Source organism: Artibeus jamaicensis, unplaced genomic scaffold (assembly GCF_021234435.1).
Source record: "Artibeus jamaicensis isolate MK-2021 breed Jamaican fruit bat unplaced genomic scaffold, CSHL_Jam_final contig_240, whole genome shotgun sequence".
Taxonomy (NCBI): domain Eukaryota; kingdom Metazoa; phylum Chordata; class Mammalia; order Chiroptera; family Phyllostomidae; genus Artibeus; species Artibeus jamaicensis.
Genome location: NW_026521506.1, coordinates 25866474 through 25892568, shown reverse-complemented (window position 1 = coordinate 25892568; position 26095 = coordinate 25866474). Strand labels below are relative to the sequence as shown.

At 41.0% G+C, this 26095-nt stretch overlaps 2 protein-coding genes across 2 annotated transcripts; one reads left to right on the top strand and one right to left on the bottom strand.

The window, feature by feature from the left end:
* Positions 1-844: 844 nt before the first annotated feature.
* Positions 845-1557, top strand: LOC128626933 (polyadenylate-binding protein 1-like 2). The gene has a single exon (XM_053662403.1). The coding sequence runs from the start codon at positions 955-957 to the stop codon at positions 1555-1557; it is 603 nt and encodes a 200-aa protein (XP_053518378.1). The 5' UTR covers positions 845-954.
* A 21577-nt stretch (positions 1558-23134) lies between these two features.
* On the bottom strand, positions 23135-24524 carry NAP1L2 (nucleosome assembly protein 1 like 2). Its single transcript, XM_037129556.2, is given in 2 exon segments — positions 23135-23443; positions 23445-24524. Coding segments are annotated over 2 exon segments (1389 nt in total).
* Between the last annotated feature and the right edge of the window lie 1571 nt (positions 24525-26095).

The window sequence follows — 26095 nt, the reverse complement described above, 5'->3', positions numbered from 1 at the left end:
TGTATTCCCTCAGCGCACCGTGGAGCCCTTTCCCTGCTGCTTCTTTATAATATTCAGGCGACCTGAGAGGCTGAGGACTCCCACCCACGTCACCCCCAACCCAAGCTTCCCGGTCCTGCCCCCTCCCACCGCCCGCAGCCCCGCGGCAGCCACAGGGGGAACCAAAGAGACAGAAGCCTTCCCAGCTGCCCGGACCGCAGACGCCAACACCCCCTGCCCCCCACCACGCGCCGCCCTCCCGAGCCCTGCACGCTTGCCCACGACTGAGCAGCGGCAGCAGTAAACTGGAGGCAGCGGCGACTCGCAAAGGCGCACTCCTGGCAGTGCTTGCCATCCCAGGTGACTTGGTCTCGCCAGGTCTGCTGGTCCAGGGTCCCCTGCCCCAGCACGCTCCCGTCCCGGGCTCCAGTGCCCACCAGCCCTGCTGCCCTCTCCCGCCTCTCCATACCCCCCACCAGATTGCGGGAAGGGAGGTCGCGGCAGCGGCCCGGCAGCACCGGCGACCGTGGCGACAGCTACGACAGTGGCGGCGGCGGCAGCGGCTGCAGCGGCGGCGGAGGCTGCGGCAGCGACCGTGGCAGAGGCGGTGGCGGAGGCCTCGGTAGCAGAGACGGAAACAGAAGTGGAGACTGAGGTGGAGGCCGAAGCCTCAGTAGAGGAGGAGGCAGTGGCAGAGGCCACCCTGGGGGAGGCAGCAGCCGCCCTGGCCGGGGAGGAGGCGGAGGCCGCTCTGGCGGCAGCAGCCCTGGCGGTGGCGGTGGCGAAGGCCAGTGCCCACGAAGCCTCTGCAGCAGCAGAGGCTGAGGCGCCCGTGCTGGACGAGAAGGATGCTGCTGAGGATTCGGACGCGGAGGCGGAGGCGGTGGCGGCGGCCGTGGCGGCTGCGGCGGCGGCAGCTGCAGCCACCGCGGATGCGGAGACCGGCGGGGGCTCTGAAGAGACTCAGACTTCCCTATGGCCTCATTGTACGTGGGAGACCTGCACCCTGAGGTGACAGAGGCGATGCTGTACGAGAAGTTCAGCCCCGCGGGGCCTATCCTCTCTATCCGAATTTGCAGAGACAAGATCACCCGCCGCTCCTTGGGTTACGCATATGTCAACTACCAGCAACCGGTGGATGCCAAGCGGGCCCTGGAGACCCTGAACTTTGATGTCATCAAGGGCAGGCCAGTGCGCATCATGTGGTCCCAGCGGGACCCCTCGCTGCGCAAAAGCGGGGTGGGCAACGTCTTCATCAAGAACCTGGGCAAGACCATCGACAATAAGGCTCTGTACAACATCTTCTCGGCGTTCGGCAACATCCTCTCCTGCAAAGTGGCCTGCGACGAAAAGGGGCCCAAGGGCTACGGTTTCGTGCACTTCCAGAAGCAGGAGTCCGCTGAGCGGGCCATTGATGCAATGAATGGCATGTTCCTGAACTACCGGAAAATTTTCGTTGGGAGATTCAAGTCCCATAAAGAACGAGAGGCTGAAAGGGGGGCTTGGGCCAGGCAGTCCACCAGTGCTGACGTCAAAGATTTCGAGGAAGACACCGACGAGGAGGCCACCCTGCGATGAAGACATCCCAGGAGCGAGCCAGCCAGCAGAGCCAAACCTTGGCTCCGACCCGGTTTACAACCCGCTCTTTGTCCCCCTAACCCACCAGCAATGTATTGTATTGAGAGGGCAGCTCTCTCTCTCTCTCTCTCTCTCTCTCTCTCTCTCTCCCCCCCCCCCCCGTCTCTCCCTCTCTCTCCCCTCCTTCCTCCCTCCTTCTCCTGCCCTCCCTTTCACCCTCTATCTTCTTTTCTCTTTCCTTTCCTTCTCCCCCACACCCACCAAGGGCGTTGTGAATAATCTTGCTACTCTGTGCCATTTGATAAATTAGACGCTGCCTCCTCTCCTCCTGGTTTGGTTTTAGAAAGCACCTTCTCGCTTTGTTTACTGCACAGGTGATACCATTTCATGGTAGAAACATCAGAAAGCAGAAGGAAATCAGATGAGGGGAAGCCAAGAGAGTACTTACTGCCCCTTATTCAGCTACCCAGAGACAACTACTTGTACCTTTTCGGTGTACTGTTTTTCCAGGCTGTCTTCTCTCCCTCCCTCCCCTCCCCGTTCTCACCCCCCACTGCTCCCTTCCCTTTTAACACACTGTTATAGACCGGTTCATTATGTGGTGTTTCTCAACATGCATTTTCACAAACTAAAACCAAACAAAAATCGACCCACTGAACTTCTTTCCATGCCATTCAACAGGCTCCCCGAAATGTCATATTCAGTGCCTGCAGAGTGTATCGATGGATCTTGACATTTCTGTGACCATTTCCGCATTGCTGGACATTCAGGTGGTGCCTAGCTCTTTCCCTATGTTGGAACCCAACACTGCATACACTGATGAGTGACTCCCTCCTTGTCAAGCCAAATCTTGGACTTGCAGGATCTACCCATGGACATTTTAGACACATTTCCTGTCTGTTGCCAAAAGACCCCTTCATGAGTATTGAACCGATTTGCATTCATGCCCACCAGCACAGCTAGTAAAAAACAGTATGCCCATTTCCCCTGCATAGTCTCCTGGTAACTATAATTGATGTGTGGGAGTGCGTGTGTGTTGGCCAGCTGGATGAGCTGCAAGTGGCATTTTGCTGTCCTTGGTTGTTTTCCTGGATTTAAGTACTGTGTATCACCCACCTCCTTCCCCTGTGCCTACTTCCTGCCATTTTCCCATTGTCAAAAAAAAGGTAAATAATAACAACTCAGCTTCATTGCAGAAAAAAATCACAAAGCAGACTAGTTAGCAGAAGGACATTGATGTCACTAGTTAGTAATCAATCCTTATGACCACCCATGTCTTCCTGAATCATTTTCAGCTGCACCTCCCCAATATTTTCCAAGAACTACCTGAAACATTTTTGGCTGTACCTCTCTAGTATTTTTCTTATGCAAAATCATATATGTATATAATAATGTATATAATGTTTTATACCTGCTGTTCATGTATAAATCACTGTATGTACATATACATGCACATACACACTCTTGAACTTCATTTTATGTCATTAAATATTTTAAAATACTTAGTCTGTTAGTATTCCATTGAATTGATGGTTCAGTTCATGGATAAATGTATATACATATGTATATCCATGTCCATATATCTGTGTTTGTATGTGTGTATATATTATCAATTACTTCCTACATCTAGGTGATAACTAGATTTTTGTTTATCTAAAAAAAGCTGCGCAATTGCATCACTGGGCACAAATCTTGCTGAGTTTCAAGATCACTTTCTGAACAAACATTGCTAAAAGAAAATTTTAAGTGTCAAAGTATTGATAGTTTGCTGGGACGTGCATTATTAAATGGTCATAAATATAAAGGATAAGTTTATTTTTTTAAGGCGGAGCAGTATTTTAACAAAATCTGGATACCTGCATTACTTTCTTCACTTGGTATTACAATTATTTCTACATTTTCTAAAATTTTTTTGGAAACAGGAGTTTTTGTTTTTATTTTAAATCTTGCATACAAATTATATATGACTAATAGAAAATATTTTAAGAAATTCATGATATAACCAAAGAAAGTCAAAATCCAGTATTAAACCTAATAACAGTAATTGACAAAATACAATTTGCAGCTCAACAAGGTGAGCAGTACATGCACACTCATTCACACACACACTCATACATGTCAATTAGATCTACTTACTTTTATATTTATAATAAACTATGTATTGTTTCATTGAGGGGTACTATCACTATAACTGTATCCTGGGGCCTCATTTCTAAATCATTATATATCTTCTTTTCATTATTTTGTTTCATAAATTTCATCACAGGGTAAATAATTTCTACAACCAAGATTCCTTTGGATATGTTTAAAATGGTTCTGATTTTTTTTTGCACGTAAGTTAAATTATATAGTGAAAAACTTTGAACCTGAATGTCTTAGGATGTTTTACTGCTCTCTATTCCTTACTATTGTAATATCAGAATGATAGAAATATGGATGTGTCAAATATTTTTCTATGTATATTTCCAAATGTTTCTCCTTTAAAGTTTATACCAACCTGTACTATGAAAGAGTGCATATATCCCTGCTCAGCTTTTAAATTGGTCAACACATTTTTTAGTACTTTTTATTTCTACAAAACTTTTTTCTAAATCATTTTTCACTTTTCAATTATAGTGGACATACCATATTATAGTAGCTTCAGGTGTACACCCTAGTGATTAGACAATATATAACTTAGTTAGTCATCATCCTGATAAATCCCATATCCATCTGACACCATACATAGTTATTAGAACATTATTTTTTTAAATTTTTAATTAATTTTATTTAGTTATTTTTCAAGTACAGTTTTTTGTCTATTTCTCCCATCCCTGCCTCCCCCGCCCTAGAACATTATTATTAACTATATTTCCTAACTTTACCTTTATATCCCCATGACTATTATTTAACTACCAATTTCTACTTCTTTTTTTAAAGATTTTATCTTTTTTTAAAATATTTTTATTGATTATGCTGTTACAGTTGTTCTATTCCCCCTTTATTCCCCTCCACCCTACCCCTCATCCCCACCATTACCCCCCTTTAGTTTATGACCATGTGTCTCAAGTCCTTTAGATTCTATATTTCCCATGCTATTCTTGCCCCCCATCTATTTTCTATCTACTGTCTATGTTACTTATTTTCTGTACCTTCTCCTCCCTTCTCCTCCTCCCACTCCCCTGTTGCTAACCCTCCTTGAGATCTTCATTTCTATGTTTCCACTCCTGATCTAGCTGTCCTTTTAGTTTGCTTTCGTTTTAGGTGTGGTTGTTAATAACTGTGAGTTTGTTGACCTTTCACTGTTCATGTTTCTTTAACTTCTTTTTCTTAGATAAGTCCCTTTAACATTTCATATAATAAGAGCTTGGTGATGATGAACTCCTTCAATTTGATCTTATCTGAGAAGCACTTTATCTGTCCTTCCATTTTAAATGAAAGTTTTGCTGGATAGAGCAATCTTGGATGTAGGTCTTTAGATTTCATGACTTGGAATACCTCTTTCCAGCCCCTTCTTGCCTGTAAGGTCTCTTTTGAGAAATCTGCTGACAGTCTGATGGGGACTCCTTTATAGGCGATTGTCCCCTTAGCTCTTGCTGCTTCTAGGATTCTCTCCTTCATTTTAATCTTGGCTAATGTAATTATGATGTGCCTTGGTGTGTTCCTTCTTGGGTCCAACTTCTTTGGGACTCTCTGAGCTTCCTGGATTTCCTGGAAGTCTATTTGCTTTGCCAGATTGGGGAAATTCTCCTTTATTATTTGTTTAAATAAGTTTTCCACTGGTGGCTGTTCCTTTCCCCCTTCTGGTACCCCTATAGTTCGGATGTTGGAGCATTTAAAGATGTCCTGGAGGTTCCTAAGACTCTCCTCATTTCTTTGAATTCTTGCTTCTTTACTCTTTTCTGTTTGGCCATTATTTGCTTTCTTCTGGTCCACTCCATTGATTTGAGTCCCAGTTTCCTTTTCATTGCTATTGGTGTCCTGTGCAATTCCATTCATTTCAATTAGTTTCGCCTTCATATATTTGTCTAATTTGTCGGTATAATCAACCAGTTCTGTGAGGATCCTGATCACCGATGTTTTAAACTGTGCGTCTGTGAGTTTTGCTATTTCTTCATCGCTTAGATCTATTGGCTCTGGGGCTCTGAGATCCTCCTGTGCCATTCTTGGTCTGTTCGGGCCCTTTAAGTGTGAGAAGCGGCGCCTTGGATTCCCAGGTCGCTGGGTTGTGACGCTGTATGTGGGGGCATGGTCAGAGCTGGGAAATGGCGGCCCCCTCTGCTGTTTCTCACGGCTGGGTGCAGAGGAGCAGTGCCTTAGGTGGTTCACCTGGGCCGGGCCACTCAGAGTCGCTGGGTTATGACACTGTATGTGGAGGTGGGGTCAGAGCAGGGAAATGGCGGCGCCCTCCACTGCCGCTTGCCGTGGGGACCTGCCGGCTCAGTCCAACTGCCCACTCCCTCGCCTGTCCACCCGTGCACAAATGCGCGACCTCAGTCAATACGCAGCCCGGCTGCCCCACTGTCTCCCCCGCGGTCACTCGCCTGGTCGCTCGCTCGGTCGCTCACTAGGTCCGACCCTGCGCCTGGATTCTGCAGGCCTGAGTCCGTCTGACCAAGACCTCCTGTGCAACCCTGCTCCGCCAGCCTCTGGTTTCGCCCCTTACCGGTCAGGCTGAAGAATTTGTTGTTAACGGACTTCCGAAAAGTTCAATTTTCCGTGTTCTGGCTGTGTTTTCTGTTGCTAATATTTAGTTTTCTCTAATCTTGGTTGTGTGAGAAGGCACGGCACATCCACCTATGCCTCCATCTTGGCGGAAGTCAGATTTTATCTTTTTAATTATTTGTCTTTAGAGGGGAAGGGAAGGAGAGAAAGAGAAATATCAATGTATGGTTGCCTCTCGTGAGTACCCTGCTGGGAACTGGCCTGCAGGGAACTGGTCTGCAACCCAGGCATGTGCCCGGACTGGGAATCAAACCGTGATTATGTGGTTCGAAGGCCCGCACTCAATCCACTGAGCTACACCAGCCAGGGCCAATTTCTACTTCTTAATCCCTCTACGTTTTTCACCCATGACCCCAGCCCCTATCCCATCTGGCAACTTGTCAAAATATTATCTGTATCTATGATTCTCTTTCTGCTTTCCTTGTTGATTTGTTTTTCTTTTTTTAGATTCAATTGTTAATAGGTATCTATTTACTGCCAACTTATTCTTCATGTTTTTATCTCCATTTTTTACCCTTCTTAAAGAATACCCTTTAACTTTTCATGTAATACTGGTTGGTGGTGATGAACTCTAGTTTTTTCTTTTCTATGAGATTCATTTTTTAATTTAATTCTTATCATATTTATTTCCATTTAGCCCCATTTACCCTACTCCCCCAGCAATCACCAGACTGTTGTCTGTGTCCATGAGTCCTTTTTCTTTTAACTCAATATCTCTGCCCCCTAACCACCCCCCCACTAGTTGTCATCCTGCTCTCCATCTACGAGTCTATCACCATTTCCCTTGTTAGTTATGTTTGTTCATTAGATTGTGCATACGAGTGATATCTTATGGTATTTGTCTTTCTCTGACTGGCTTATTTCACCTAGCATAATTTTCTCCAGGTTCATCAATACAATCACACAGAGTAAAACTTTCTTCTTTTTTATAGCTGAGTACTATTCCATTGTGTAAATATCCCATAGTTGCTTTATCCACTCATCTACTGATGGACACTTGGGCTGCTTTTATATCTTGGCAATTGTAAATAACACTGCAATGAACGTAGGGATGCTTAGCTTGCTTTGAATTAGTGTTTTGGTGTGGGAGGAACTCCATCTGCATAATTCCTCCTGTCTGCCATGAATCTGAAATAAGCCCTGAGAAAATGACGAGCCATCAGAAGACATTGAGAAGGACTGGGCAGTTGAACAGACCCACCTCAAATGTGACTTCTCTCCTAGGCTTGTGGGGTCCAGTGTCAATGTCCTTGCTCAGTCCTGCTTTCAGTGCTCCTGGATGCACATGCATGGAAGTGGTTTAACACAGGACAACAAAGACTGTGTGCTGGGGTTTGGACTCCTCTTTCTTTTCACTTCTCAGCAGAGCTTTAAAAAAAGATAGGTTCAGATACTGAGACGCTGAAAGAGTGTTTGGAGCCAACACTCCTCTTCCATTTCATATGGCCCACCTCCTTCTTCCTACCAAGAGGGAGAAATAAAAAGGTGTGGAGATGCCATTCAGAGAGCAGGGTGAAAAGAGTACAAAAGAATGGAAGGAGGTAAGGGGTGGGGAGTACCTGTGGGCAGAGGGATAGATCCACTCTACATGCAAAAATGAATCAAAACACTGAAAACGGGGGTCTGCACAAAGAAGACTCTTTCCATGAGTTTCCCATTGACATAGTTGTAGGAAGCATGCTCAGGGGAATAGAGCATGAAAGCATAACTATTTTAGAGTGGGGAAATTGTCAATTCACACTGTGCCTACAAATTCTCCTGAAAGAAAATAATCATGGGATACAGTCCAACAAAAAAGCAACCTTAGGCATTTATTTAGAAAGAATGGGAAAGTGCTGGGGTGTGCCTCTGTTATTTGACAAATAATAACAATCATTAGTAAATTGTATTGATTAAATACAACACATTTAGCAAGTGGTACTTTGGGGACTGATATGTGGGGCAGAAAAGGAATGGAAATTGAGCCTATAGACATGAGAGCCCAGAACATCAGGACATACGCTCAAGCATGTTTATCACAGGGTTCCTACTGGGCTGAGTAGGACACAGAACAAGCACTCATCAGTTGAGGAATAGATGAAGAAGTCTATAGGGCAGACATTTCATGGATTATTGTGCAACCATTAACAAGTATGAATTAAGTCCATATGGGTTGATTTGGGGGAAACCTCCAAATACGCTATTATTAAGTGAGAACAGCAGATTGCAGAGCAGGAAACAGTGTAAGATCCTACCTTTGGGAGAAGTGGAAAAAGTTATGAAGTTGTGATCTCATACATTTTGCCTGCCTGTTTGATATCTCCACCTGGATGTCTCAGACATTTGTCCTTAAACGGCAAAATTGGAACTCCTGAACTTCTTTCACCTACTGCCCTCTACACTCCCTAACTTTGCTCCTCCCACAGAAGTCTTCCCCTTCTCAATGAATAGCATCACCATCTATCCAGGTATTCAAGTGAAATAAAAATGGAGGAGCACATTTATTCCTTCCTCTCACAGTCCCATATCCTCCTCCAGCCACTATCTCATCTTTCAGTAACCCTTATCCCCTCCACCTCCCAAACACCACTGGAATCTCTCCAACTCCACTGGAATCATCCACCATTATGTCTCTCATGGGTTCCTGCCATAGCTTCCTAACTGGTCACCCACTTCGACCAAACCCCCTTCCTTCTCCAGCCAGTAGTCAGACTGTTTTTCTGAGAAATGAATGGTTCCTTTCTCTTCCCTCACATGAAAACCCAGAAGGGCTCCCCATTTCACTTCCAGTAGAGTGAAAACACCTCAACATGGCCTAATTGTAATGAGCTGGATGATTTGTCCCTTGTCAACCTGGCCATTGTCACCTTTCTATATCCTGGTCATTGGGCCTTCTCTGAATACTCCAGGACCCAAGCTCAAGCCTCAGGGTCTTCCAAAAAGGACCTCTTTCTCCATTCTTTTAAAATCATGAACAGATTTTAAAGCACACAGAAAATTACAGTGAGTCAGAGAACGTGCACCCCAGTACACATCACTCAGAATGAACAAAAAATAGCATTTGTCTTATTTTTGTTTCAGATGTTTAGATATTTATGATGACAAAACAATGCAAAATAGAGCTACCATCCCCGATGGAGCCCTCCATGACCCCATTTCCTTCTCTCTTCACCTCCATAGGGCACACCCCTAGGCTACTTCTGGGTGTGACTGAGGGCAGAAGACAAACAAGACCTTGACTTGTCTCTCTAATATCCTTTTCTCTCTCTGTCTCTTTCCCCTTACTCCTTCTCTGAGCTTGAGAATTTCTCTGACCCTTTGCTGTCCATCCGTCTCTCAGAAGCAGAGAGGGCCCCCAAAAGAGAACGTAATTGGTGATATTTGTGCTTAGGATGGGTATGAGGAATGAAGACGTTATTCTCCCAGGAGTTCTCGCATATTCCTAAATTGCTGGGACTAAATTCCTCAAAGGATATGGACCTTGGAGTTAAACTAATATGTAGACAGAATTCCAGAGCAAAACACTCCTCTACTCTGAGACTCAGGATATGTTTTGAGTTTGAATTTCAGAAACCCTACTAAGGTTCTTGGGAATTTTATTTTTTAATTAAATGTATTGGGGTGACATTGGTTAATAAGGTTATATAGGTTTCAAATATACAATTCCATGAGACATTATCTGCATATTGTATTGTGTACCCCCCCCCACAGTCAAAACTTCTTCTGTAACAAATTCCTAATAAAAGGTAAAGGGGGTCAAATATAAGAAATTTCTTTATAACAAGTACTTTGCCCCAGCCCTGCTTAGGAACCAAGGACAAAGGGCTGTCTCGACTGACAATTTTTACATGGCATTTCAGATGTTTTTCTCTCTGGGAATCAATTCTCTTCCAACTTATACTTAAAATTTTAACTGCCACCCTTCTTTGTCACAATCTGAGGCAAGTTACAGGCATGATCTCATACAAATATGCCTATAAAGATACCTCAGTCCATGACTTAGCTGTGCTTACCTTGGTTAAGTTACTTTACCTTTTTTGTTTGTGTCCTTAGCTTTGGAGTCCTCATGTATACAAAGGGACATTTGTAAACATGAAAAGAAGTGAGACTGTATAGTAAATGTTTTCCACAGTGCCTGGCATGCATTCAGTACCCAATACAAGAGATTCCTTATTAATGTCATTTCCTTCCATCCTGAGGATACACTTTTTGACTGGTTTTTGAAGGCCTAGCTTCTTTCCTATCTGGTGCCCAAGGACACTGGGCATTTTCTCTCTAACCAGGAGTAAAGTGTCAGTTCACTTTTGGGAGGATCAGGGAGTCCAACCTCCTGAGTTACATCCCAGCCTGAATTCACATAACTTATACCCTCATTCAGCTTTTCTTTAGTTCTCTTGATCTTAGAACATTTTCATGATCTATTTATGTATTTTCTTTGAGGTCCAAGTGTTACTGAACAGCAAGTGGGGTCCTGCTGCCCACCACCCCCCACCCTGGGCTAAGTTCCGGAGGCAGAGGTTTAACGAAAAAGGAAGAGAGTCTTTATTCAAAAGCTACACAATTTTGGAAGAACAGCTTTCCACATGCATTAGTCACTCAGGACCTATGGGTTAAGGTTAAAATCTTTAACTTGAGAGTTCCCCTATCATTCCCCCTGTTAGTTTTTAACTATCTTATTTCTATAGGATTAGCTTAGAAACTAAAACAACATAAGATACAAACGCTACACAATTTTAGAAGAATAGCAGGTTTCTGTCTCAGAGCCCAGCTCCTCTAGAACACCCAAAGAAGAATAACCCTGCCACCCCCCTGCCAAGGCAGCTCAATGCTAGACTGTGTTGGGATTTCCTTCTACCATCCAAAATGCCATCTGCAAGCAGTTGCAGCACAATCATCCAGGCATCTCCAAGAAAGAGAGCCTGAAAGCCAATCTCTGGCCTCCTTTTATCTTAAATCTTCTGGCCCATAATTCCATGTGCTGTAGGGCATTCAGCTTCTCAGCCAGTCTGGTCTCAGACTGTTTACTGTTGCCTCCACCTCCTCCTAAGGCCCCTCCCCACTCCTTGCCAATGATCTGATCAGATCTCTCTGTAGCACACAGATCTTGCAAATCAACAGTTGAAACCATGCCATTCTCTGTACTCAAGAAAACCACCCAGTGGTTTTCAAGTTGGCAATGGAGTAGGTAGATCTTGTGTTCACCTCATCCCAGTACCCAAATGGAAATTCAACAAAGTTGGGTAAGGAAATACCCTGGCCAACTGAAGACTGGCTGAAGAGGAGGTATATAATCAAGGAGCTGTAAAAGAAGCCATGTCAAGGCTGGTAGGAAGGGCAGAGAAGAGGAAGAGGCTGTCCCTGCTCCTACGGGCAATGCGTTAGAGGTAGATCTCAGCTGCAGGGGGTTCCCCTGGAGAGGTGCAGGTTCTAAACTCCAGGCCCAGCTCCCAAGCTCAGAGTACCACAGCCAGGAAGAGATGCACACATAGAATAGGGGGGTGGAAAATGGGATTGGCAGTGGTGCTGGTTTCCTGCCCAACAAGGACAGGCAGAATCCACTGGAGGCATAGACACACTGTTAAAAGAACAATATGCGAAACTGCATTCACAGGCACTTACCCTGGCATCCACAGAGGAAGGGTAGTGTACTCTGGAGTCTCTTGAAGAAAGTCTGGGGTCTGTGGCTCTGGGGAGAAACACAGGGGGACAACTGCCTGGGTTCCAGTGCTAAGTCAATCTCAGTACACACGTCTTTTCTGGGTAGAGCAATGCCCTGCAAGCAGCCTGGAGAAAAGCAATTATCCCACCCTTAAAAATTCCCTTAGGAATTTCTCGTGCTTCATCCTTAGGAATTTCTGTCACCTCACTGGAGGAGCCACAGGCATAGCCTGGGGTGGAGGTGAAACAATGCTGGCAGACTGAGGGGGGATTAGTGGCTTGTTATGGGGAGGGGTCATTCTTCCAACTCTGCCACGAACCTGACTGGTGCTACCCACCTCATAGGAGATAGATAGAAACACTCTCCTGGCTTCCAGCAGACTCAACCTCTGAGCTCCAGAGACCCCCATCTACCTGAATACTAGGGGCTCTGTCAGGCCAAAGTCAGGGCTAGATCCAGAACAGACTCACTGGTTCTGGGTCAGGGGCCACATCTTCCTTGAAGCCTGAATGGCACAACCCCCTCACCAAAGACCCATTAGCTCCATCCTCTTAATTCTTCCAGAGGCTCTCTCAGTGACTAAGCCTAGCAGGCACCTAGCTGGTGGACCCTCAGAGGCAGACAGGGACAGAATCTGGGCTTGGAATGTTTGCTGGCCCAACCCTGGAACCAATGGTGATAAAGACCAGCCTTGTAGAGTACTCTGGTCCTTCCTAGGTGCAGCCAGGTCCAGCAGAGGCAGCCACAAACTGTGGATCACTTATAGTTTCAAGCAATTTGCCAAGGGCAAGGCACAGACAACACATCTGTCATTGGCCTGAGCCAGACTCACTCCCTAGGGGCACAAAACCAACAGGCCAAATGGCAAACACTAAACAAGGACTGAATGGGACCCATCAAACTTCAAAAACAGAATATCAAAAGGAGGTCACAGAAAGCACTAAATTCTACAGAAAATAATTCCATTTTTCCTTTTTTTTCAATTTTTTACTTTTTAATTTTTTTTGTTTCTTTCTTTTTCATTTTGTATTATTTTCATTTTTATTTTTACTTTTTATTTCCTTTTTCTTTTCTTATTTGGCTTTTGCTTTTTCTTTCTGATATTCCCATTCTTTTTTCCATTTTTTATTTTTATTTTTGCATGTTTTATATACACTATACTATTTTTGTTGGCTTCTGTTCTTTATTTATTCTTTTCTTTTCTTTCTTAGATCAGCACCCACACAGCAGCTTACATGCAGTAACCTCACAGTCAGCCGGCCTGAGGGGTGATCCCATGCACAAATGGGAAAACAGTAATCAAGACTCAATTATAAAATAGGAGGGCCCACAAAGCACAAACAAGGGATATTCCCAGTGTACCCAGGAGATCACACCACTGGGGCCCACAAGATACCTACTATGTAAAGCCTACCCATGAAGACTGGGGATCATAGAATATCTATCTAATACATACAAAGAAACACAAATAGACACCCAATATGGTAAGACAAAGAAACAGGCCACAAATAAAAGCAAAGGAGAAATCTCCAGAAACAGAGCTAAATGAAATGGAGGCAAACAATTGATCAGATATAGAGTTCAAAGTAATGGTATAGGGTGCTCAAAGAACTGACTGAGAACTACAACAACATAAAAAGCCATATAGACCATGAAAAAAGAACAAGTTGCAAATGAAGAATAGCATATCTGACATCAAGAAAACACTGGAAAAAATAAAAAGTAGGCAAATGAAGCAGAAGACCTTATCAGTGATTTTGAAGATGAGGTAGAGAAAAACACTCAATGAAAGTAGCAAAAAAAATGGATTTTAAAAAATGAAGATACTTTAAGAGAACTTTGGAACACCATGAAATCTAAAAATATTTGCAACATAGGGGTACCAGAAGAAGAAGTAAGCAAGGAAGAGAGAACTTATTTTAAGATATAATGGCAGAAAACTTCTCTAATCAGGTAAAGGAAAAAGCCACATATGTTCAGAAAGCACAGAAAGCCCCAATCAAAGTGAACCCAAAGAGACCCACACCAAGACAAATCATAATTAAAATGTCAAAGTTTAAAGACAAAGACAATCTTAAAGGCAACAAAGGAGAGACAGTTACTTGCCTAAAAGGGAATTCCCATAATGCTGTCAGATGATCTCTAATCAGAAACACTTCAGGCCATAAGGGATGGTCATGATGTATTTAAAGCAATGAAAACCAAAGATGTGCAACAAAGACTACTCTATGCAGCAAGGCTATCATGTATAATTCAAGGTGAAATGAAGGGTTTCCCAAACAAACAAACAAAGGATAAAGGAGCTCATTAGCTCCAAACCACTACTGCAAGAAATTTTAAAGAGTCTCCTTTAAGAAGAAGAGAGAGCAGAGGGAGAGAATCATAAGCATGAAGAAAAAATGGCAATAAATAAGAGCCTATCAATGACAACCTTAAATGTAAATAGATTAAATGTTTCAATCAAAAGACATAAAGTGGCTGAATGGAGTTTTAAAATGACACATGTATTGTGTCTTGTCTTGTAGACAAGAGATTCACCTCAGAACAACAGATTGATACAGGCTGAAAGTGAAGGGATGAAGAAAATACATTTTCATGCAAATGTATATAATAAAAAATCCGGGGTAGCAGTACTTAAATGTGACAAAATAGAATTCAAATCAAAGGCCATAACAGGAGACAAAAAAGGTCACTGCATAATACTAAAGGGATTAATTTAAAAAGGAAATATAACCCTGTAAACATATATGAACCCAACATAGAAGCACCTGAATATATAAAGAAAATCTTGGTGGACTTTAAGGAAGAGATTGATATTAATACATCATAGTAGGGGGTTTTAACACCCCACTGTCATCATTGGATAGATTTTCTAGGAAAAAATCAACAAGGAAATAGTTACATTAAATGACACACTAGATCAAATGAATTTAACTGATATTTACAGAACATTTTATCACAAAGCAGCAGAATATATATTCTTCTCCAGTGCACATGCATCATTCTTAAAGATACAACACCTGTGAGGACACAAAATAAATCTTAACAAATTAAGAAAACTTAAAAATATTAAACATTTTTGCAGATCACAATGGCCTGAAACTAGAAATCAATCTGAATAAAAAGACAGAAAAGAATTCAAATACATGGAGACTAAATAGCATATTATTAAATAATGACTGAGTTATCATGAGATCAAGAAAAAAAATAAAAATTTACCTGGAAACAAGTAAAAATGAACACTCAACTACCCAAAATCTATGGGACACAGTGAAAGGAGTCCAGAGAAAGAAGTTCATAGCACTCCAAGTCTACTTCAAGAAACAAGAAAAAACTCAAATAAACAAGCTAACATCATGCATGAAAGAACTAGAAAAGCTACAAGAAACAAAGCTCAGAGTAAGTAGATAGAAATAAATAATAAAGATTATACAAAAATAAATCACCTTAAGACTAAAGAAGCAATACAAAAGATCAGTAAAACCAGAGCTGGTTCTTTGAAAAAATAAACAATATTGACAAACCTTTAGCTAGACTCATCAAGAATAAAAGAAAGACTTCTGGCAAAGATGGAGGCATAAGCAGACACACTGTGCTTCTTCATACAACCAGAATATGGACAACAAAAAATTTAGAAACAAAAAACAACCAGTACTGACAGAAAATTGAACTGTATGGAAATCCGAAAACGAAGGAGTTAAAGTGGACACATTCATCCAAACCGGTAGGAGAGGGGGAGTTGGGCTGCCGGGTGGAGAGGGGTTGCTACAAAGAAGCAGTGGCTGGTGGACCCCAGGTGCAAAAGCGGTGGCAGGCAGACAGAGCAGTCCCACATTCACGCACAGATAAACCAGGTGAAACTGGGGAGTGAGAGACAGACTGCGCAATCCAGGGTCCCAGTGCAGGAAAATGAAGCCTCAAAACACCAATTCAAAATACCTGTGGGGGTTGAGGTGCTGGGAGAGACTCCCAGGCTCACAGGAGAGTTTGTTGGAGAGACCCACAGGGTCCTAGAACATACACAAGCCCACCCACATGGGAATCAGCACCAGAAAGGCCCAGTTTGCTTGGGGGAAGCGATGGAAGTAACTGAAATCCAGCAGAGAGCAGAGCAAGTGCCATTCATCCCTCTTGGGATGCCCCACATACTGTGCCACAACCCAGTAACTTGGGTTGCCCTGCCCTGGTGAACACCTAAGGCTCCACCCCTCACTACATAACAGGCACATCAAGAAGAAAAAAATGGCCCAAATGAAAGAACAGATCGAAGCTCCAGAAAAAATACAACTAAGTGATGAAGAGATAGCCAACCTATCAGATGCACAGTTCAAGGCACTGGTGATCAGGATGCTCACAGAATTGGTTGAATTTGGCTGCAAGTTATATGAGAAAATGAGGGCTATGCTAAGTGAAATAAAGGAAAATGTACAGGCAACCAATAGTGATGGGAAGGAAACTGGAACTCAAATCAATGGAGTGGACCAAAAGGAAGAAAAAAATAACTGAACAGAAAAGAATGAAGAAACAAGATTTTTTTAAAAATGGGGAGACACTTAGGAATCTCTGGGACATCTTTAAAAGTTCCAACATCCTAATTATAGGAGTACCAGAAGGGGAAGAAGAACAGCAACAAGTGGAAAACTTATTTGAACAAATAATGAAGGAGAACTTCCCCAATCTGGCAAAGGAAATAGACTTCCAGGAAGTCCAGGAAGCTCAGAGAGTCCCAAAGAACTTGGACCCAAGGAGGAACACACCAAGGTGCATCATCATTACATTAGCCAAGATTAAAATGAAGGAGAGAATCCTAGAAGCAGCAAGAGATAAAGAGACAGTCACCTACAAAGGAGTTGCCATCAGACTGTCAGCGGATTTCTCAAAAGAGACCTTGCAGGCAAGAAGGGGCTGGAAATAAGTATTCCAAGTCATGAAAGGCAAGGACCTACATCTAAGATTGCTCTATCCAGCAAAGCTTTCATTTAGAATGGAAGGACAGATAAAGTGCTTCTCAGATAAGATCAAATTCAAGGAGTTCATCATCACCAAGCCCTTATTATAGGAAATGTTAAAAGGACTTATCTAAGAAGAAGAAGATAAAAAACATGTACAGTAAAATGACAGCAAACTCACAATTTTAACAACCACACCTAAAACAAAAACAGAAACAACTAGAACAGGAACAGAACCACATAAATGAAGAACACATGGAGGGTTAGCAACAGGAGAGTGGGAGGAGGAGAGATGGGGAAAAGGTACAGAGAATAAGTAGCATAGATGGTAGGTAGAAAATAGACAGGAGGAGGGAAAGAATAGTATGGGAGATGCAGAAGCTAAAGAACTTAAGACACGACTAAAGGGACATGAAATAAAGGGGGGAATGTCGGTGGGAGAGGGTGTGCAGGGTGGAGGGGAGTGAAGAGGAGAAAATGGGACGACTGTAATAGCAAATCAATAAAATGTATTTCAAAAAATAAAACTAAAAAAAGAATAAAAGAGAGAGGACTAAATAAATAAATGTGAAATAAAAAGGGAGAAGTAACAACACCACGGAAATATGATTGTAAGTAAACACTATGAACAAACATAGGCCAAAAAATTGGGCAACCTAGGTGAAAGAGATGAAATCCTAGAGACATACAATCTTATAAAAGTGGGTAAGGAAAAAATCACAACATTTAAATAGACCCATTACAACGGATGAAATCAGAGCACTATTAGAAAAAAATAGCAACAAAGAGAAGTCCTGGACTGAATGACTTCACAGGAGAATTTTACGAATCATTTAAGGAACTAAAACCTATCCTCAACTATTCCAAAAAATTCAAGAGGAGGAAAGATTTCCAAGCTCTTTTACGAGACCAGCATAATCCTAATCCAATACCAGATAAAAACATTACAAAGAAAGAAAATTATATGCCAATATCTCTGATGAACATAAATGCTGCAATCCTTAACCATATATTATAAAATCAGATCTAGCAAAACAATGAAAAGATCATACACCATTATCTAGTGTGATTTATTCTGGGGAGGAATATTAATAGATGCAGAAAAAGCATTTAATAAAATTCAGTTCCCATTTATGATGTAAAAAACCTTCCAGCAAAGTGGGAGTAGAGGAATCATATCTCAACATAATAAAGGTCATATATGAAAAACGCACAGCCAACACCATACTCAATGGAGAAAAACTAAAAGCATTTACTTTAACGACAGAAACAAGACAGGTGTGTCTTCTTTCACCAGTCTTATTCAACATAGTACTGGAAGTTTTATCCACATCAATCAGGCAAGAAGAAGAAATAAAAGGCATCCAAATTGGAAAGTGTAAGTAAAACTGTCATTTGCAGAAGACATGATACTCCATATAGAAAACCCTAAAAATTCCAATAAAAAAGTACTAGAACTGATATAATTTCAGTTACATAGCAGGATACAAAATCAGTACTCAGAAATCAGTGGCATTTTTATACACCAATAATGAATTCTCCCAGAGAGAAATTAAGACGACGATCTTATTCAGTATTGCAACAAAAAAATAAGGCGTCTAGTTATACATTTATCCAAGTAGATAATAAAAGTCTTTTAGAAAAATAAAGAGATACTAAAGAAAGAAATTGAGGATGATACAGTTAAGTGGAAGCACATAATTTGTTCATTGATAAGAAAAGATAACATTGTTATCACTGGCCATCAGAGAGATGCAATTAAAACCACAATAAGATACCACTTTACACCAGTCAGGATGGCTATCATAAACAAAGCAACAAACAACAAATGTTGGAGAGGTTGTGGGGAAAAGGGGACCCTAGCTCACTGTTGGTGGGATTGCAGACTGGTACAACCACTATGGAAAACAGTATGGAATTTTCTAAGAAAACTAAAAATGGACCTACCTTTTGACCCAGCAATTCCACTGCTAGGATTATATCCTAAGAATCCTAAAACACCAATCTCAAAGAACCTATGCACCACAATGTTCATAGCAGCACAATTTACAATAGCCAAGAGTTGGAAGCACCCTAGGTGCCCGTCAGTAAATGAATGGATCAAAAAATTATGGTACATATACACAATGGAATTCTAGGCAGCAGAGAGAAAGAAGGAGCTACTACCCTTTGCAACAGCATGGATGGAACTGGAAAGCATTATGCTGAGTGAAATAGGCCAGGTGTTGAAAGAAAAATACCATATGATCTCACCTTTAACAGGAAGCTAAACAACAAAACAAACAAGCAAGCAAAATAAAAACAAAGACACTGAAATAGAGAACAGGGGGACAACAACTAGAGGGGAGAGGGGAGGGAATTTAAGGGGATAAAGGGGAGGGATTTAGAGGAACAAGTATAAAGGACACAGGGACAATAACTAAGGGGGGTAGAAATGGGAGGGAGGTGGGGAGCATGGGGCAGGGTGGGCTGGGATGGGAGAAATAGACTGCAAACTGTACTTGAAAAATAATTAAATTAAAAAAAGTTAACATTGTTAAAGTGTCCATACTACCCACAGCGATCTACAGATTCAACACAATTTTTATTTAAAAACAATGGCGGATCTCACACATTTAGAACAAATATTTCAAAAATTTAACTGCTACCACATAAGGCCCTGAATAGCCTCAGCAATCCTGAAAAAGAAGAACAAAGTTGGAGGGATCATAATACCAGTTATCAAACTATAGTAAAAAGCCATTGTAATCAAAACAGCTTGGTACTGGCATGAGAACAGGCATATATATCAACAGAACAGAACAGACAGCCCGGAAATAATACCATGCCTTTATGGTCAAGTAATATTTGACAAAGAAGGCAAGAACATATGAGTAAAAACAGTTTCTCTAACAAATGATTTTGGGAAAATTGGACTGATACATGCAAATATTAGACCATCAACTTATACCACACATGACAATAAACTCAAAATGTATAAAAGACTTAAATATAAGTCCCCAAATCATAAAAATTGTAGAAGAAAATATAGGGAGTAAAATCTCAGACATCTCACATTAGCTATATTTTTGCCAATATATCTCCTAGGGCAAGAGAAACAAAAAATTAAACAAATGGGACTACATCAAACTAAAAAGCTTCTCTGCAACTGAAGAAACTATCAACAAAATGATAGTTTCTGTATGGGAGGACATATTCATCAATAATACATTTGAGAAGAGATTAATTTCCAAAACATGTAAAGAACTTACACAACACAATGCCAGAAAGACAAACTACCCAATTAAAAAAATGGGCAAAGGGCCTGAATAGACACTTCTCCAAAGAGGACATACAGATGGCCAATAGACATATGCTCGACATCACTACCTCTCAGAAAGATGCAAATTAAAACTATAATGAGATATTACTTCACACCCACCAAAATGGCTATCATTAATGAGTCAAGAAACAACAAGTGCTGGCAAGGATGTGAAGAAAAGGGAAGCCTAGGGCACCGTTGGTGGAAATACAGACTGATGCAGTCACTGTGGAAATCATTATGGAGTTTCCTCCAAAAACTAAAATGGAACTGCCATTTGACCCAGTTATCTCACTTATAGGAATATATTCTAAAAATCTTGAAACACCAATCAGAATAGATGCACTCCTATGTTCATAGCAGCATTATTTACAATAGCCAAGATCTGGGAACAGCCCAAGTGCCCATCAGTCAATGAGTGGATAAAAAAGCTGTGGTACATTTACACAGTGGAATACTATGCAACTGTAAAAAAGGAAGAAGGAACTCTTACCCTTTGAGACAGCATGGATGGACCTATAGAATATTATGCTAAGCAAAATAAGCCAGTCAAAGAAACAGAAATACCATTTAATCTCACTCGTATATGGAATCTAATGAATGAAATAAACTGATGAACAATATAAAATCAAAGGTATGGATACATGGACCAGACTGACAGATCTCAGAGGGGAGGGGAGGAGTGGAAGAGATTAGCCAAAGAATATATGTGCATATATGTATAGCCCATAAGACAAAGACAACAATATGAAGGACAGGATGGTGCCGGGGCAAAGTGGAGGGAATGGAGGACATCTGTAATAGTGTCAACAATAAAAAATTAAAATATAAGTAAGTTCCCTGTTGGATTAACAAGTATTTATTTGTAGTTACAAAATACTCATGAGGATGTAAAAGTACAATTAGGGAATATAGTCAATAATATCATAGTAAGTGTCCAGACCAGTGTTGTCTCTGTTGGTTGGGCATTGTCTCACAAAGACACAATAAAACAATGATGTTTTTCTCTCTCTCTCTTTCTCCCTTCCTTCCTTTCTCTTTCTCAAATACATACATATATATACATATATATACACACACACATAAATAAATAAATAAACAAACTTAGTAATAATAACAATAATATTATAATAACAATGTATGGTGCCAGGTAGGTACTGAAAATATTGGGGGGACCACTTTGTATGTAATTTTCTTTTTTTAAATTTTATTTATTTATCTTTAGAGGGGAAGGGAAGGAGAGAGGGAGAGAAACATCAATGTATGGTTGCCTTTCGTGCATCCCCTGCTGGGAACTGGCCTGCAGGGAACCGGCCTGCAACCCCGGTATGTGCCCTGACTGGGAATCGAACCGCGATTGTCTGGTTCGCAGGCCCACGCTCAATCCACTGAGCTACACCAGCCAGGGCTGTATGTAATTTTCTAATCTCTATACTGTACACCAGAAACTGATATAACATTGAATGTGAACTGTAATTGACAATTTTTTTAAAGAAAAATAAATAATCAAAAGTGTGCAAATGCACCAATGGACAAAGATGTTTCCTGTTGTCCCAAAGGGATAGATGTGACTTTCACAGAGTCTGCCAAAGGGGAAACCCAAATCTATGGGTTTTCACATCTGAGGAAGGCAAAGAAGCTCTGAAATAGTTAGCTCTCTGATCAACCACATCCTATTGTCCTTAGTGTACACTCCCCCTGCCATTAAGCAATATAGACCCTATGCATCCAGATAACATGGTGGAAGAGTAGGTAAATCTGATATATAGACTAACACATGGGACCTTTTTGTTTATACAGAGTGTTTAAATTACTAAATAGTAATGAACTTACTGGATTGGTTAAATTTGAGATTTTTGTTTTCCTAAAATCCTGAATGGTAGAGGTGGACTCAGGATTAAGATTACATCAGTTATAAACAATAAAAACTTACTTATTTGCACACCTAAGTATAGTGTTAGTAAATTTGCTTGCATATATACTCATAGAAAATAACACATACACATAGTAAATACACATAGTAAAAAATAAATGACAACATTAACAAGTGTTTATCTTTGAGGAATGGAAGTATGCATTTTAGTTTTAATTAGTGTATTTTTGTATTTTTGAAATACAGTCCAATGTACACAATACTTTTATAATCAGAAAAAAAGACCAGTTTTAAAACATAAAACATTGAAATTTTTATTCATTTCATTTTCCAGTGAAAGAACATGAAAAAATCTTTTCAAAATTCTAAACACTTTCAAGGAATGATTAAATGTACTATAAGAAAAGAAAAATTACACACCACAATTATAGTTTACACACTGAGAACAATATGCGGCAATCTTTTGAAAAATACTGTGATTAACACTTCACTGAAAAACAATAACTTCAATATGACTAAGTTTCGTTATTTATTATGATCACATAATATAAGAGCCTATGAACAAGCTGTTATTAACAATAAAGTTGGTTTTTGCCTGAAATTCTTAACCATATTCAGGCTTCTTCTTAAGTTCTTAAGTTTTAAATTCTATTGTATTTTTATTTTAAAATGAAACAGGCACAACAGAATTAAATCTATTAGCTAAAAGACTGAAAAAACAATAATACATAAATAACAACAATAGCAAAAAAAAAAAAACCTTGGTGGGTTCTCCGAGATTTTCTTTCCAAATAAATATTGATCTCATTTAGCAGTCTGGGCATTATTCACAGCCACAGATTAATAGTTACATAACAAAAGGACTTCACAAGGATTAAAGTACACCACACTATATTAATGTCTTAAATCATTTTACCACAGTGTACATTTCTTGAAAGCATTCTACTACTGAAATGCAAAGTCAAATGAATCGGCATTTGAACATCTTTTATATTTCTGAGACATATGCTTTTAACTAACATTATAAGAAAAATTCAGAACACAAGACAAATTCTTTTATTCTGAGTAACTATATCTAAGGCTGTTAATTTCAGGACCATGTAGACTCTGCCTTAGCGATCAATGTCTCCTACCATTGCCCCAAGATTTTTGCAACAGGTTTTAACTTCCTCAATTGCAGCCATCCAATTATCATAAATAATTTTGTTATAAATTTCATCATTAACTTCCTTAACTACCCCCTCCTGCTGAGATTCAAGTGCATCACCTGAGAAAAATAATACCGATCTTGGGATTATGTAAGTACGTAAATTGTGACCAAGTAAAAAATCATCATTTCCATCCTTTCCATTTGAACTGATTCTACAAGGAGTAAAGAAATTGAAGAATGAATCCTTGGGGAAATGTTCGGTGACAGTTCGGAATTGTCCCCCAGATCCGATGTTTTTGCTTCTTTTTGATGATTTTCAAAGTGACATTCTTTCCTTCATTCCAATCTATCTCACAGCCTATGCAATACTCAATCGCAGTTCCCCTATAGGGATGGGGATCATAATATGCTAGCCTTGACTTCAACACATAGGTCTTTGTCAGCAGTGCATTTTTGAAATATTCATTAGGTTTGAAGTGAAACTCTAGCGTGAAACTGAGAGGCTCGCCAGGATCTGAAAGCTTCACTTTAATATCTGTCAGGAGCTTCAGAATAGGTTCATCACATTTCTTAATCCAAGGAGTGACTGTGTCAACATTTTTTAAGACTGTCAGCCAAAAATCAGGAATTCCTTTAGGATCTTCTTTATTATCTTCCCCAGTAGCCTCGATGTCATCCTCATCGTCATCATCATCATCGTCATCCTCCTCCTCCTCAACAGCATAATCATAATAATCTTCCTCATAACCATTATCCTCATCCATATACTCATGTACCATACCCTCTTCATTACCACACATTTCTTCCTCATCATACATCTCCTCATCATTATAGTCCTCATAGTCTGATTTATATTCACATTCCTCTTCTGTAGGCTCATAGATTGCATTGATGATCTGACATCTTTTTTCCAACAAGGGCTGATACATTTCAGCAAACTTTCTCTCAATTCCATGAAATTCCCTCAGGAATTTGGCTTCTAGATTCACCACTCTAGTTTGAAGCTTTTCGAGGGCTAACACACGGTACTTAACTTTGACAGGTAGACTTTCAACAAAGTCTGTATCTAAAAGATAACCAATAAGTCTTTTTGGATGGTCTGGATCTGAATCCTCATCAGTATCTTCACTTCTTACCCCTCCTTCCCCAGACCCAGCAGCATCTTCATATTTTCTCCCTTCTTCCCCAGGACAAGAGGCTGATTCTTCACCACGCTCCCCATCATCTCCAGGCCAAGCTGCAGCATTTTCACTGCTCTCCAGCAGTTTCCCCAGCCCCTCCACCATCACCTTATTACCAGCCTCTGCTTGCCTGGACTCTAAAAATTCCTTGTAGTTGACTGACTTGGACATTTTTCAAAGAACAGTACACGCCTAATGTGGGTATCTCCAAGATCGGGAGATCTGACCTCTGCAGGGAAAGACTCGCCGAATATCAGAAGCGGTGGTGCCTTTGGCAAAGGTGGAACTAGCGGTAGCTGGTCTGCGAAAGCAAAAGCAACGGTTGAGACTGCTGCCGTGATGAAAGCGTTGCTGAGGTTGTGAGATCAAGACAAATTCAGCGATGGCCTGGGCTGGGGTGCAGAAAGTTGAGATGGGCCCCGCAGGAGTGGGACAAAGACTGGAGAGAGCTGCAGTGGGTGGACCTCTGCAAGTAGCAGCTGGTTCCAATTTTTTAAAGAAATGGTGCTGCAATACAATAACGCGGCTGTCTCTTGGCTAGATTTTCTTAGTGCCAATGGCTAGCTGCGTCACCCCCCCCCCAATTCTGCTCTAACGTCATTTGCTGGGCTGTAGTAATTCACACACTCTGAGCCGATAAAGTATTAGATCTATCAAGTTTCAAACTCCACTCACCTTCCCAGAATATGGCTGATTCATTCACCTCCCCTTTATCCTCCACCACTCAACACTCCCTGACCCCTACCCCGATTTTCCTGGAAACCCATATATTATTAGATTATCCTTTCAATTTTCAACTGGTATTATACTTTTATAATTTTAAAAGAGCTAAAAGAAAATTGTAACTAAAATTTCGGACAAGGGGAAATGACAAGGCATCCACCCCTCCTAACTCTGTCCCTTTGATTTTAGTCCTAGGCTCTGGGAAGGGGAATGGTAGGTGGTGGAGGAGCTTATAAAGAGAGGCTAGAAGGAAAAAAGTAAACAATTAGCAATGCTGCTCTCAGGGTGCTGTAACTGCCAGTGATTTAAATATCCTATAGTCTGTTTTTCTGTATTTTTCAAAACCTTTATGATAAGTGAGCAGTAATTTGGAATGGGAAATTCTTGAAACATTTCTCTGGGTTGGTGGCTGGTGCCAGGGTAGGTGAGGGTTAGGGTGAAAGAGGTTCTGTGATTAAGAGTCAGCCCTGGATGGCGTAGGTCAGTGGATTGAGCTCGGGCCTGGAAACCAAGCAACCATGGTTCGATTCCCAGTCAGGGTACATGCCTCGGTTGCAGGCTAGTTCCCAGCAGGGGCCACATGGGAGGCAACCATACATTGATATTTCTCTCCCTCTCTCCTTCCCTTCCTCTCTAAAGATAAATAAAATATTAAAAATAAGAGTCAAAGTGCTGTATACAACTGTATGACAAGTGAACATAATAAAGAAACAAACAAAAATAAATATACCTTAAAAATATAAAAAGTGAAGACTATAAACCAGTTGCCTGGCTTATCAATAATTCAGTACCAGTACTGATTTGACAGTCACTCTTTCTTATTGCTGGCTTTAAAGCTCTAAGGAATTTTTAAAGGAATGCTCAAATATAAAGTAGTATTTTTTTAAGTCATAACATTTGCTTGACACTTTTGAGTTATTGAAAATAATCTAAATGAGCTTTAAAGTCATGGTTAAATATACAATACAGTATTACTAAGATGGACTACTCTGCAGTCATTACAGAATTTCCTCTGGGTA